At 41.0% G+C, this 15843-nt stretch overlaps 1 protein-coding gene across 3 annotated transcripts in view; it reads left to right on the plus strand.

The window, feature by feature from the left end:
* The window catches only part of PTPN22 (protein tyrosine phosphatase non-receptor type 22), a 33255-nt gene extending 19075 nt beyond the window's left edge, over nucleotides 1-14180 (plus strand). The window contains exons 14-22 of one of the 3 annotated variants that reach the window (XR_004371825.2): nucleotides 1162-1245; nucleotides 1396-1526; nucleotides 3926-3953; nucleotides 8007-8087; nucleotides 8586-8692; nucleotides 8786-9029; nucleotides 9374-9404; nucleotides 10919-10996; nucleotides 12313-14180. Coding sequence is in view for 2 of the 3 variants with exons in the window: in XM_032766612.2 (XP_032622503.1) it covers nucleotides 1162-1245; nucleotides 1396-1526; nucleotides 3926-3953; nucleotides 8007-8087; nucleotides 8586-8692; nucleotides 8786-9145 (791 nt within the window). In the remaining variant the exon portion in view is untranslated. Of the gene's footprint in view, nucleotides 1-1161; nucleotides 1246-1395; nucleotides 1527-3925; nucleotides 3954-8006; nucleotides 8088-8585; nucleotides 8693-8785; nucleotides 9345-9373; nucleotides 9405-10918; nucleotides 10997-12312 lie in introns of those variants that run through there. The other 2 variants (XM_032766613.2, XM_032766612.2) reach the window with 2 other exon arrangements.
* Nucleotides 14181-15843: the final 1663 nt, after the last annotated feature.

Consider the following 15843-nt stretch of genomic DNA (forward strand, 5'->3'; position numbering starts at 1 on the left):
TAGAAATTGCCATAATTTTCTGGGGTAGCATGACCATCAGAATCCTGCTATTACTTCTGCTCTATCCTACCACGTCACCTCAGGCTGTAACCTCGGTAGATATAAGATAACCAAGGTTGGGTTTGGCTAATACTTGGATTGGATCACTCCACAGAAAACCAAGGGAACTGTAGGAAGTGGTTTTAGGGACTCCACTAAGGATACCTTCCCTAAGTTATTTAAAGATTCCATAGCTCTTTCTGAAAGAGTCCTGGATTGGAACCCTGGGGGAAATACTGGCTCTATTGTAGTCAGCGGCAAAACTCCCACAGAGATAAATAGGGCCAGGATTTCACTCCTGGTGTCCTGGCTGAACTTAAGCCTGCAAAGTTACATTCTGCACACATAAAGTTTACTACATTGGGAATAGGATTGTTCTCTTCATGTCCAAGTCAATGGTATCAGTGCAATATTTGTCAGTTACTTTGGAATTGCTGTAGGTGTGGTGTAAAAACTAAAACCATCTTTGCTCCATTCAGGCTCTTTAGGACCCAAATGTCAAAAGTGCTCTGAGGTCCCTCCATCATTGGAAATTCTCCATCTTTCTGTGGGATTTCAGACCCCTAATCCCTGACTGAAGGTGTTATCCTGGAGTTTAGGTTGGAGTAGCTACCAACAGAACTGCCACCTAGTAGTAACAATGTTAATTTTAAGTTTATGCAGGTTAACATGCATAGGAACTGATCCTGCTCCACAATGGATTTTCTGCTGCTGACACAGGTGGAAGCACGCACACAGTTTTATAATTATCTAGAGCAAGTGGAAATCATATTGAAATATACCTAGATTTTTTAAAATAAAGTTTTAGAAGATTTTGATCACAATCTAGGTGCCTGGTTGGATGACAGCAGCCAGGGCTCCAAATAGATGGGTTTCAAGCTCTGTGGATTGCTTATGGGGGTATCCCTCACAGCCTGGGAAAATGGGGATGATTTTTTTTCTTGGTGGAAGATGGACTGTCAACAATCGGTTTATATGAGATGTTTGATGTGGACTAAATGACTTGGGTGAGTCAGTTCTCAAGGCTGCACAATTTTGTAGGGACCCTTCTTAGCTGTGTACTGTGGTAAGGATAGGACTGTCCAAAGAAATCCAAATAACTATCCATGTCTATTTAATTAGAAGCTTCTCCAGACCCAGACGATGATGTTCCTCCCCCTCTGCCTGAGCGAACCCCAGAGTCCTTTATTGTGGCCAATGAAACTGGTAAGTGCAAATATTGAAGTGCTAATTTAAGAAGTGCTGAGGTGACAGTTCTGATGATTTGCTCAATGCTTAAATCACAGCAACCAACAATGAATTACTTGGGCTACCCAGGAACTGAAAAAAATCCCTCTTGTATTTAATTATTTCCAGGTCAAACTGCACTGGCAACATCAAACCACCAACCTGTACCAAGAAATATAAACATTGGAGCCTCTTCAGAGTGGAGTGGGGTGTCTCAGCCAAAGCTATTTGATGACTCAGTAAGACTGAGGCCAAGTAAGGTAACTAAAGTGATATTTTTCTCTCTTCTCCAGCAATTTTGCTATGCAGATCCCCATGTAATGCTCCCTGCTTCTGCAAGAAATACACCAGTCTGGATGGCATGTGCTTTTCTTAAACTACTGCAGATTTCAGATTCAGAGTTCAATCTTCAGAAGTGATCTCAGTTGAGGCTGTCAAGACAGACTATTAGGGTAGTAGCCAATGTGGTTTAAGAGAAAACAGAAGTGCCACTAGCCCCCACACTAATGTCTACAACCATAAGAGACAAAATACATTCCAGAGTTTCACTGGGGATGAAGACAGGAGATAGTGCAGAGGGAGACATGAGTCACTCAGTCACTGTGTTGCCATCCCATCAGAATGAAAGCAATGAACTGGGATCTTATATTAATGTAGCTAACATAGAAAGATGTTTAAAAATATACCTAGCAGCATCCTGTAATGCAATAGAGGTGAAGTGGCAAACAAGGAATATAAGGAAATGAGGAAACTTAATTACTAACAAATATTTGGAGATTGCCCTTCTGTATTACAAGCATAAATAATGATGAACCTGCCTATCCTATTAAAAATAACAGTGTTCATTTATACAGCACCATTCTTCCTGCAGGATCCCAAAGCTCTCTATAAGAGTACATCTTCACTAGGAAAAAAGGTGTGTTTTTAACTCAAGTTAGATAACACAAGGTGAAGTAGCTTGTAGTTTTCACGTGAGTTCACAAGTCAAGGTAAAGACAACTGGGGAGCCTAGGATTTACTTTAACCTGTTAACTTGTGTTAAAACAATCAATTTCCCTAGTCTTCACTAGGACTTTATCTCGAGATAAAGTCCTAGTGAAGACTAGGGAAATTGATTGTTTTAACACAAGTTAACAGGTTAAAGTAAATCCTAGGCTCCCCAGTTGTCTTTACCTTGACTTGTGAACTCACGTGAAAACTACAAGCTACTTCATCTTGTGTTATCTAACTTGAGTTAAACACACACCTCAAGTGTCTACATGGGTGTCACTAACTCACTCCTGAAATGCAGCTAATTCTGGGGTTGCATAGTAGCCAAGTGAAGAATAACTTCTCTGAAACTGCAGGGGGAATTTAGGAAGGTGGAATGTGATGACATTTGACTAGGGCTGTACTATTTAACCCCCTTGTGAAAAGTGCTCTAGGCTATTTAATTACCATAAGTGACCTGAACCACCAGTTTTACATCTGTCTTGGTATTTATGGGGTCCCCTCAAAGGTGGTGAGTATAATAGGCCTGGGGAGACTGCTGTGGCTGCCAGACCCCTGGTTGCAGGCTTTGGCAGCAAAGTTTTTGCTTTATTAAGCCTCATGCGTAATAAAGACTCTGGGGTGGCTGAGGAGGCGGTATGTGCTATTAAGTTTCTCAGGTTCATCAGTAATCTCCCTGGACTCCCTGATGAATCCAGGAAGTTGAGTAGCAAATACCACTTCCTCAGCCACCCTGGAACCTGCATGGGTCATATCAAAAGCGCCTTCGGGAAGAGATGCTTTTCCCTGGATGGCTTGGGGTCTGGGAAGGGGAGGCGTGGAGCGGCTGCGGCTGGCCTGGGCACCTCCAGGCAGGTGTTGGGGAGGCCTCGGGGCTTCGACCAGCCTCAGGTTTCCCCAGCCAATGTGTGTGGGTTTCCCTGTCCACAGAGGATGTCGGGGGTCTCGGGGCTCTGGCCGCAGGGGAGGGGTGCATGGGTGGAAGGGGCAGAGCCAGGGGCTAGCCTCCCTGAAGGGGGGGCTCCAGCTACCACCCATTGGTCTCCTTCACAGTAGCATCTGAGGCATGGGTGCTACAGAGGCAGAAGAGTATTTTCCATTGCTGTAGGAATTCCACCTCTCCGTGCAATGGTAGCTATGTCAATGGAAGCATTCTTCCATTCACCTCGCTGCATCTACACTGGGGGGTTAGGGTTAGGTCTGCATAACTATGGTGCTCGGGCATGCGGATTTTTCCCACCCAAGTGCTATAGCTATGTCAACCTAAGTTTGAAGTGTAGACAAGGCTTGAGTCCCTCCCAAACATAAATGAATTTATTCTCTCAGTTCCCATATGAGATGGGAAAATATTGTTGCCCCCATTTTAGAGATGAGGAACAGAGACTGACAGAGTTAGTGACTTGCCGAGGGTCACACAGAACGATGAATTGAATTCCCCTGCCAGTGTCTTAATCACAAAATCATCCTTCCTCTGAAACACAGATTCAATTAATAACAAGAATATAAGAAGTGTAGAACTCATCTTCCATTACATTAGTAGGTGGTGTATGTATGTGGGTGTTTCAGTGCTTGCAACATCACTTCCTGTTCATTGCCTACTTGCTCACAACATAAAGATCACATTTGGCTTTTGGAATTTCAAGTATTTTCCCTTTTTGTTTGTTTCCAGAGTGTGAAGCTCCGGAGCTCCAGATCAGGTACAGTTTATCTTGACGTTGCTTCACTGAGTCCATTGAGATACCTGTCTGTTTGGTAGTAAACTCAGTAGTGTACTGTAACTGTACTGAACTGCACTTTGTAAAAGTCCCTAGGCTCTATGCCCAGAGGAACATCTTTGTTGTACACATGACGAACTAGTGCATCAACCAAGATGGTGCTAGTTTTTATATCTCCTAATCAGTCCCTGAATCATCTGGTATCTTTTTGTGCTACTGTTTCTTTCAGTCTTATCAGGCAAACAAGTTGTCGTTGTTTCCTTCTCAGACTGTTTATTGCCTTGGGAACATTCTCTGCCATTCTTTTGGGAATGGGCACTTGTAGCACTTGCATGTTCTCTTGGGAAGGATTGTAGATTTATACTGATTGCATTACTGTGGTCACCATAGGGGATGTCAGCCCAATCCAGCTCAGCAAGCTGATATGGAAATTGGACTGGATGAGCCACACTGAGGCCTGGTCTACACTATGTGTTTAAACCGATTTTAGCAGCGTTAAACCGATTTAATGCTGTACTAGTCCACACGAGGCCCTTTATATTGATATAAAGGGCTCTTTAAATCGGTTTCTGTACTCCTCCCCAACGAGAGGAGTAGTGCTAAAATCGGTATTACCATATCGGATTAGGGTTAGTTGGCTGCAATAATCAACAGTATTGGCCTACCGCGGTGATATCCACCCAGATGTTCCACTGTGACCATCTGGACAGCAATACTTAACTCGGATTCCGCAGTGGCCAGGTAGACAGGAAAGCCCCACAAACTTTTGAATTTCATTTCCTGTTTTGTCCCGCGTGGAGCTCTGATCAGCACAGGTGGCGATGCAGTCCCAATCAAAAGAGCTCCAGCATGGACTGTGCGGGAGATAGCTGGATCTGATCACTTTATGGAGACAAATCTGTTCTATCAGAGCTCCGTTACAGAAGCGAAATGCCAAAGGCATTTTGAAAAAAAATCTCCAGGTTATGATACAGAGTCCAAGCACAGTGCTTCGTGACATGCGTAACAGAAAGCCAAAGAATCAAATGGACGCTCATGGAGGGAGGGAGGTAGGGGGTACTGAGAAACTCCAGCTATCCACAGTCCCCGCAGTCTCAAAAATCATTTGCATTCTGGCTCAGCTTCCAATGCCTGTAGGGTCAAACACATTGTCGGGGTGGTTCAGGTCTTCTCTCATTTACCACCGCTCCCCTCCGTGATAGAAAGGGGGAAAAATTGTTTCTTGACTTTTTATGCACCCTATGTATACTGCATGCTGCTGGTAGACACAGTGCTGCAGCAGTAAACAGTAGAACCTCTTCCACCCTCCCGGTGGCAGACGGTACAGTGCAGTAGGACTGATAGCTGTCCTCGTCATGAGTCCTGAGTGCTCCTGCTGGCCTCAGGTGAGGCGGCCAGGGGCGCCTGGGTAAAAATAGGAATGATTCCTGGTCATTCCCAGTAGATGGTACAGAACGGCTGGTAACTGTCCTATCATAGCAACTGGGGGCTGAGCTCCATCAGCCCCTCCCTTTCACATGTAAAGAAAAGATTCCGTACTCCCTGGACTATCATAGTAGCAAGATGCTGGGCTTCTCTCCCTACACACTTAATGTCCTGCCTGGACTATCATAGCAGCTGGAGGCGTCTCCCCTGCATTTTATTCCACTAACAAGTCAGTGTTTCTTATTCCTGCATTCTTTATTACTTCATCACACAAATGGGGGACACTCCCATGGTAGCCAGGAAGGTTGGGGAGGAGGGAAGCAACGGGTAGGGTTGTTGAGGGCACCCCCCGTGAATGGCATGCAGCTCATCATTTCTGCAGATTGACAGTAGCAGCTGTGCTCTTCGGTTCTCTGATACACTGGTCTCTAGTACACTTGCCCATATTCTAGGCAGGACTGACACTATTTTTAACTACCATAAAGGAGGGTTGACTCAGGAAGTCATCCCATTTTTGTCTTTGCACCCCTGGCCGACCTCAGCCAGGGGCACCATGACAGCAGCAGATGGTACAGAACGACAGATAACCGTCATCTCATTGCGCCAATTTACAATGGCGCAGCAGACGGTACAGAACAACTGATACCGTCCCTGTTGTCACTGCAAAGGCAAATGAATGCTGCTGTGTAGCACTGCAGTATCGCCTCTGTCAGCGGATCCAGTACACATACAGTGACAATAAAAAAAACCTGAACGGGCTCTATGGTTGCGTGCTATGGTATCTGCCAGGGCAATCCAGGGAAAAGGGTGCGAAATGATTTGTCTGCTCGTTGCTTTCCCAGAGAGGAATGACTGAAGACATTTACCCAGAATCCACCCGCGACAATGATTTTTGCCCCATCAGACACTGGGATCTCAACCCAGAATTCCAAGGGGCGGGGGAGACTGCGGGAACTATGGGATAGCTACGGAATAGCCACCCACAGTGCAACGCTCCAGAAATCGACGCTAGCCTCTGACCATGGACGCACACCACCGAATTAATGTGCTTAGTGTGGCCTCGTGCACTCGACTCTATACAATGTTTTACAAAACCGGTTTATGTAAAATCGGAATAATCCCGTAGTGTAGACGTAACCTGAGAATGCTACACTCAAGGCAGACTGCAAGGAATAGGGCACACAATCATCAAAACTGGTGGTTTAATCTATAATTAGATTCACCAATCCAGTAATCAAACCATTTCTGTAATACCACACTGGTCACGAAGAAGCTAAATACAGTCCTTTTAAGCATTTTAGCCCTAGACTTCCATCCAGACAGATAAGTCTAATATAGTGAGTGAGTGGTTACTGAAAATCTGATTCACCATTATGTGAGGTTCACCAGTTCCAAAGGACCAGATTTGATTCCCAAGTCAATGAGAGTCTCAGATCTTACCTAATACTCATGCTGATGCCAATCTTTTTGTAACTAAAACTAAAGGCTTCATAATAAAAAGAAAAGAGATGCAAAAGGTTAAAAGATCAATATACATACAAATGTGTGTAAAGTCCTTAGGTCAGTTGCACAGCAGAGAAGGTGAGGCTACTTATTTGTAAAAGACTTTCTGGAATAAATTTAAAAGGTTATAATTCAATAGGCAGGCAATCCAGGTGTAGCATTGCTGAAGCTCTTCCATGAGAATTCCCTGGAAACCTGTTTTACGGCTTAAACCTTCCCTGTTAAAGTTTAAGCAGAACTGAGATGAAAAGGATCAGGCCTGAAGCTTCCTTTATAGTTCTCTAGCAAGCCAATAAGTCTCCTCACAGTAATTGTCACAGCAAGACCTTCCCCAATGAAGAATAGGCAGTGCAGACATTTGCTCTGAAGCTAATTTATTTCTGAAGCATACACAGGCAAACCAGCTGCATTCATTCACATAAGACAATTTAGCCAGTAATTAATTATAGCTTAGATAGTTAAGCTGAAGACAATGTAAATAGTATTAGTTTCCTGCATCATCTTGCATCTTTGATCTTAAGGTTTACTGAACCATCTGCATGCCAAATATAATGCAATTAAAACATGAAAGGGAATTAGCATCTACAAACTAATCTGATTATATTGTTAAATTTCTATGAAGATACAGATAAACACAGACAAATACACTTAGCATCTATCCTTGATTTCTATTACTACAAATAAATAGGTTAATGATTGCTGGTCTAGTACTGTGGTTCTCAAATTTTTGTACTGGTAACCCCTTTCACATAGCAAGCCTCTGACCACAGCCCCCTTTATAAATTAAAAACACTTTTAAATATATTTAACACCATTATAAATGCTGGAGGCAAAACGGGGTGTGGACTGAAGGCTCACAGTTTGTGACCCCTCCCATGCAATAGCCTTGTGACCCCCTGAGGGGTCCCGATCCCCAGTTTGAGAACCCCTAGTCCAGTACATCTCTTTGAAATTCACATATAAGTATGTTGTCTTGATTACATTTCAATGCCTCTTAAGTTGTTATGGGTCATACCCAAATAGACCAGTCTGACAGTGTCACAAAGGATTTTAAAACGCTAATAAACTGTTTTGTTTCCCTTGCTTGTGTCACGCTTGATATCGCAGAGAAACACCGGGATCGCTCTTCCTCCCCTCCTCCACTTCCTGAAAGAACCCCTGAGTCATTCTTTCTTGCAGATGAGGAGAGTAAGTAGCAGTGTCTTCTTCACTTGTAACAGAGATTTAGCACAATAATTTCAGTTAAAAGATTAACCGAAGGAAACAAGACCAGGTATCCAAGCAAATAAAATCTCCTCTCTGAAAAACCTGTAGCTAACTGAATTAAGAGGATTCCAGAAATCAGAGATGGAAGAGACTTGGAGTTACTCTCTAATCATTTCCTGTCCCCTGCTCCTTGCTATTTGTATTTCACACTATATCCTTGGTCTACCTTTAAATATCCCACTTGATGGTGGTTCCACTACTTCCTTAGGAGACTATAATGGATGTAAAAAAAATTGCAAGTAGGAGACTTGCTCAGCAGATTACAAAAAAAATGGCAAAAAAAAAAACAACCCAGAAACAAACCACCAATTTCAAGAATTGCATAAAGAGACTGTAAATATAACACACAGTATGCTTAGAAATGAAGCAGGAGGATGTGCATGTGATCTGGAAATGTTTTGCTGTGTGTTGTTTTCCTAGGTCTGCAGCCTACTGTGAGGACTTCCACTAGCAACTCTGGGGAGTCGGGAAATAAAGCTTCTGAAGAGTCAACAAAAGAATCTGTGAAATGCTTCAGGAGGAGTAAGGTAAAGATATCTGAGAGAGAAAAAGGGGAGGAAAGACAGCTCAAGCTTTCTAGCTGCAGCAGCTGTTATTTTCTTATCACTTACTTCATGTAGACGACAGGAGAAAAGAGGCCTGGGTTTGAGACTTCTTGTATTTATGGCAAGAGAATGTGTTTAGGCAGTATATTCTGTGGTGACACTGCAAACAGAGCTGCAGGAAAGAAGAAAAGATTCACAGTTGCAAAACAGGAGGAAAAGCAATCTGTCAAGCTATGTAACTGGCTGCCTAACTGCAGTTTTCCATATACCATGCCAACTCTTCTCAGAAAAGCTGCTCACCTAGGCTCTCAACTCCCAGGTAAGGGACAGACTCAACTCCTTAACAATCCCCATCTCAGGTGCTACTCTAGGGAATGCCCTCATTTAGCCTTTCAGTGTGTCTGCTGCAGGGAAGAATTATTGAGAAAAGTATAGCTTGAACAGCACTAACTTTACCACTCTGGGAAGTTTTCATTTTGGCTGAGAAAAGCCAGCAAAGGAAACTGCAGGATTCAGCACTTGTGACATGATACATGCATACTGTTCTACATAGTTGTTAGCAGTAGCCGCTGATCTCCAGCTTGATGCAAATTGTTCTCTCAACAACAGAATCTTTAATTTCAAAAGTTTTTTTGTTTTTGTTTTTTTGTTTGTTTTTTACAGAGCTTGAAAATTTTACGAAACATGAAAAAGAGTAAGTCTCTTCATCATCAGCAAGTCAGTCTGTCTGTTGGGGTATATATAATGTAGCAAACAGATCTGTTACTCTTTAAGACCTGAACCGGCAAGATGCTGAGGCTCCTTCACTCCTATTGTTCTTGCTTGGAGCGGAGGGTACTCACCAGCTTTTCTCTAATACCTTTCTTTTGGACCATCTCAAAACACTTAAGAGACTGAATTAATTAAATATCTATATGTCTCAATGTAGCCATTATTGCTAATGGGCTCACTCAAGATCAAGGTTGCTAGTGTATATGAAATCTGCATTGGCCGGCCATCCCAGTTCCTGTGGATAGAAACTAATCATGCTTTTGGCTTGTTTTGCCCAGCCTTTCCCATCCATTCTGAGGTGCTTTCATATAAAAAGTGTTACCTAAAACTGCAGGCATACTAATATCTGATCCACCTACTTTTAAATTAGTCACAGCCAAAAACATATTGTGAAACAAATGTGTTGATTTAATGTAATAGAAAAGCATTTACCTGTAGCAGAATTAAGAGTATTAGTATTGTCAGTTCATTTGCCTGATCCTACACTATTCCTCCAAAAGTAATCGTATAAAAAACAGTATGATATCTTGTGTAAGTAAGGTTCTGCAAGATCAGATTCCATATTCACAGGGATATTCTCTTATTGAGCACTGGTTATGATGGACGGTTCTCTAACTGCAGCTGCCAAGACAGTCTGACATTCACATGCTCTGTTAAACCATTATGATGGGCACTCCTAGGCCAGATCCTGGTCCCTGTTCCATTTGCTTTCCATCACGGTAGTAGCACAAAGCAGGTGGAAAACTGCCTTAACAAACTGGTTGCAGATTTCCTCCCGCACAGTGGTATTCCAAAGTGGCAGACGACCAGAGTATTCAGTTCTTTGTTATTCCCCCATTCTAGCTCCAGAGTAGGAGGCAGATTGGGGTGGTGGCCTGAATGCTGAGGTACTTTAGCCTTTACGAGATGGCATACCACCCTGGGAGACTATTGTAGTGGATGCAAATTAGAGAAAACTCTAGGCTGCAGTAGATTATGCCATAGGCTAAATTGGCCCCATGACTGGGTGGGAGTAAGGAAAAACAAAGATGGCATACAGTCACATTTGCCTCTGTCTTGGATCTTGCATGGAATGCAACTCCCTCCCGTGTTTCGTACATTAATAAGGAATTTCTTACTAAGACTGTATGGTCACTTTAACTCCGTGCTGCGTCTCTGAAATTAAAACGACTTATTTTTAAACTTGGATTGCTTAAAATTTCAAATGGACTTTGAGCAAACAAGATGCCCAGTGTATTGTACTATGACATCTTCCTTATTCATTCGTGCCCATAAAGTTTGTATGCTAGGGAGATTACCTCTTGTGTTAAAGTAACAATCTGCATATAGCCTCCCCTCACAGGAAGTGAGGAGGTGTTTATTTGTCTCTGATATCTAATGTTTTTAGGCAATTAAAGTTGCCACCAACTGCTAAAGTTTTTGATTTTGTGTTTCCAGGTATCTGTAGCCCATCTTCACTGGCAAAACCACCAGAATCTGCCCAGTCAAACCACTCCAGCTCTTTCCTGAACTTCGGTATGTTCTTCATATCATTCCTTTCTATTTGGACTTTTTGATATGTTAACTACAAAGACTTTTAAAAGACTAGATAGATATATGGAGTCCAGCTACTAGCTAGGGCAAGGAGAGTGACATAAATCACCAAATGGGTGCGTAAGTGTATGATGCAAAAGTAATTTTAATATGTACCTTAATTATGCAAACACTTTTATGCCAGGCTATGCAGCAATTGCCTGGTGGTCTGTGTAATTTTATGGCACATGCATATGCATAAAAATTAAGACTATAGATTTCTTTAAAGCTGAAGTGACCTTATAACTTAATAATTTTAAAATAGTTTATTCTTAATATATATATAATTTATTCATAAACTATTTATGCCTTATATAAAGATAAAATTAGACAGACCAGAAACCCTGTAACATAAATATTACTTGTGCATCAACACACAGGGTACACATACCATGAACATTTTGCTGCTCTGTGGCAAAATATTGCACAAGGTAAATGTGGCAAAAGAGACAGCAGAAGATACAATTTAACTCTTCCACATTGAAAGGCTAATGAGAGTGGCTGTTGCCTAATGTCATGTAACTCATGGACCAGCAAAAGCAACAGGATGTTTGACATAATCCTATTGATATGCTCTTAATATGCTTGTTTTAATTATCCTGTTTGCTAGCAGACATCCTTATACAATATAATTGTATTCTATTATTTGTAGGATAAGAGTTGCTACAGCTAATCCGTGGAACTCACAAGTGCAGGATATTATTTAAAACCACATAGATTTTCAATATTAAAAAGAATTTGAACATTCATGTGAAAATGGCATCCAGTCTCACTAGCTAGACTAAAATTAAGAGCTATCAATTGTGATGTCTCATATGCTGATCCCAAGCTAAGATCAGAAAGAAACATCCTTTCACAGTATAGTATAGCACAATTACATGCATTTATACTTCAAAAGTACCCAGTACTGGATTCTGTTGAAGACAGCATATTGAATTAGATCATTGACCTGACAGTACTTGTGCTGAGTAAACTTAATATTACCACAGTCTTTATGAAGTCAAACCCTGACACGGCTTCTAGCTTATGAGGCGCCTTAATATAACTACATGTGCGTAGCAGGAGTCATCTTATATAAACATTATCGTTCTTTGTTTAATATCATAAATTCAATTAACATGACTAAAGTAATATATTGCATATTGTATAAAAGCCCAAATCTCTTCAGAAACAAATCTCTTATGGAATTATATGAGCAATGTATAAAATATAGGTAGTGTATTTACTGTGTTCTTGTAATATTTTATTTTTGCTCCCAGGCTTTACAAATCGATTTTCAAAACCTAAAGGACCAAGAAATCCTCCACCATCTTGGAATATTTAATTCAACTTTACAGATGCATGTGGTTTCCAATGCTGCAGATTTGCCATATCTCTCCGACATGCTGCACATGCTCTTCACGTTACAGAATTGCTATCAGAACATTAGCACTAAAAATTATCTTTGCTGTATAAAGTCCACAACCAGAGAATAGCATACAAGCACTCCTAAATGTTTTTTTGTATAAAGAGGGATGCACAAATGCACATAAGCTGCTTGACCCTTCCAGTTAATGTAAACTAAAAACATTTCAGAAAAAACTTTTTCTCTTATAAAACTGTTTCTGAAAACAGGATAAAATTTTTTGAAGAATTTTTATAGTTTCTTTACAGTTTATTTATTATATGACAACGGACCTGATTCTCTTGTCACAGTAATATGTCCCAATTAAGTCAACCAAGTGACACCACAGCAAAATGATGCTCCCATCACTTAACCACACGCATAAATTTACTCATATGTGTAGTCATAATTAAAGCTATGCATGTGCTTAAATGTGTGTAGATTCAGGCTCTAAGTGAGAATCAGGTCTCAGATTTTAGAACTCATCTATTTTCTTAATGATTATATTAACATTATCATTATTTCCATTTGAATTAATTAGATAATTTGTCTTTCTAAGTTTCCACCCAAAAAGGAAGACTAAGGTGCTGACTGTTCATATAAGGAACCAAACTTGCATGTGTAAACACTACATAATCTACTGAAAAAATTCCACATCAAGCAAAATGTAAGTGCATCTTAGTTTGGGCTTTCATGCTGCAAATTTTAAGGTGTCTGTAACTTGCCTAAACAATGCAACACAAAGTTCCATGCTGACAGTTGGCAGCTAAATCCCCAACCTGAACATTTTTCCCCCTAAAATCAGATAGCTTGTTTTCTTGTTAATAAATGGGGTCAGATTAATATGTTTTGCTCTCTTCTAGGAAAAAAAAAGCTGATTTTTGGCAACAAATACTGCAGGTATTTTAGGGCCACATATGCAGTCTCTGGTCCACAGCAAAACCCATTGATGAATAACAGAATATACAGAACTCATTGATATCAAGTTGCTTTGTGGATCAAATGCTGGATATACAGCCTAAAAGTACCTGTAGCATTTTTTTTTCCAGTAAGGTAGCAAAAATTACTGAAACAATGTGGCTAATTTATGATCAGCACACTGTATTCCCTGGTTATCTCCAAAGTGCTAATGCCACTGAATTAAATTGTATCCCTTTGTTCTGCACCTTTACACTTGTCACAGGGAAGAGCTTGCCCTTTACCAGCTGAAAGGTATGCTACAACCACAGGCAGTTTGGATGTAAGTGGTTTCTGATAAGGGAACTCCCAAGTACTGTGACTTGATTGTCATTTATGCTGATCCTATGTTTGGGGCAAGCATGGAAGGGAGTGGAGCAAAGGCTGCAAAACCTCTTTGTGCTCTTCTAATTTTGGGACAGCTGGGGCCTGCTTGACCCCCTGTGTAAAGTAGAGCAGCCTTAAGACAAAAATGATCTGATACCAAATCAGACAAATTAAATTGACAGCAAGCCTTTTAATTTGAAAAATATTGACAAAGTAATAACTAGAAGTCAGACACACAATCTCAGTGAATGGAGTACTGAATCTGTGAAGCATTTTATGTGTATGAAAGATACTATACAAAATACAGTTTATTTATCTAGCATACCTGTTTTCTAAATTTTTTTTTTTAGTTTAAATATTGCATGCTGAATATTGCATGCTTATCTTTAGAGTGCCTTGCACCATTGCCAGCACTATATAAATAAAAAATAAAGTATAATTTTATGTTGATCCAAGTGCAGTGCCAGTAGCTAGACTCTCGTTACTAGTATTAAAGTCATATGGATAGGGACCGCTATCTACATGAAAGCAAAAATGGGAGTAACCAAACAGATTAAGGGCTCATTTGTATCACAAACACAACTGAGTCAATTAAATTAGTTACACATAGTCATGGACATTGCAAGGCTTTAGCCTGCTTATACAACCAAATTAAGTCCCATCCATTTTACAAATATTCAGTGTTTTGTAATTGTATCCCTTCATTTTTGCTGTAATGTAGACAGGCCCTTACAGAAAATCAAATCTTCATTTTTAATTTGTGTTCAAAGGGTAGAACCATTCTTTTTATTCCCAATTAAGTTATATTTTTTATTTTAGTGCCTAGGATCCCTAGTCATGGACTAGGATTCCATGGTGCACTGCTAGGCACTGTACAAGCACAAGACAGTAATATGGTTCCTGCCCCAATGATGAAAGATGCCCTAATCTAATACAAGAGACAACAGCTGGATACAGACAAATGGGGGAGTACAAGGAACAGTATTGGTCAGCATAATGGGTCTAATAGCGGTCAAGTCTTTCACAGACATGATGGCAAAGGAGAGTTTTAGGGGGGGCAATTTAAAGGATTATGAGATAGCTAGTTTAGAGAGCTCCTCCCAAGCACAAAGGGCAACATGGAAGTAAGCACAAAGATGCTTGCTTTAAAATTTAACACGTAGACAAGGCAATGGAGGCTGGCATCACTGGGAGGCAGGAATCAACACCTCAGTAGCAGTAGTAGAGATGATAGGTAGGGTGGGGATAGACTTTGAATAATCCTGAAAGTGCATACAAGAAGCTGCTGTGTGATAGAAAGAGGGGAGCCAGTGGAGGTATGCAAAGAGTAGGGTGATATGGCCAAAACAACATTTCTTGTATGTTTTAACCAGCTGAGGCATAAAGTTAGACTGACAGGGCAGGAGACTATCTGTTCTCTTTTGACTATGTTTTGAATTCCCATGCTCTGCATAACATAACAGACTCATGCACGTAAGTGAGATCATCACCACCTTGTGATTTTTAAATGCTGCTAGCATGCCTACCACAGTATGAGAGACAAACCGGGGAGTTTCTGTCCCAATAAGTTTACAATAAAATTAAAATGCCTTGACAAAGTTACAGTAGACTTGCCAGACTCAGCAGGCTCTGGCCCAAATAAAGTACTGTAACTGATCTGCATCTCTATAATACTCTGTATTCTGCTTTGCGGCTGTGTGTGGGTAACAGCACCTGTAAGGCATACATAGCAGACTGGTGCTCAAGGCACATTTATTATTCTGAGTAGCAGAGAAATATCGTGTTGTTGCCGACACAAAGTGCCAGAGGCTAAGCAACAGCAGTTCGTGGCCCGGAGTGCGTGGCGCCAATGAACACACCAGGGTGGAGAAGCAAAACACAAGTTTATTTGAGCTCAAATAAGGTGCGAGGGAGAATGCAATCTCAAATCCTGCATACCTAAAACAAGCAATTGCTTCCTTTTATATCCCAGTTGTTTACTACAAAACTTTTTCTTGCTGACTAGCTGATTTTTCACTCCCCCTCCTTTCCCATCCAGCTGCAGTATCTTTTTTTCACTCAATCTTTTTGTCTTCCCCCCTCCTCCTCCCTCTCCGCTGCTGAGACATGTATACAGTATCTT

The sequence above is a fragment of the Chelonoidis abingdonii genome, chromosome 4, assembly GCF_003597395.2.
Source record: "Chelonoidis abingdonii isolate Lonesome George chromosome 4, CheloAbing_2.0, whole genome shotgun sequence".
In the NCBI taxonomy this organism is placed as follows: domain Eukaryota; kingdom Metazoa; phylum Chordata; order Testudines; family Testudinidae; genus Chelonoidis; species Chelonoidis abingdonii.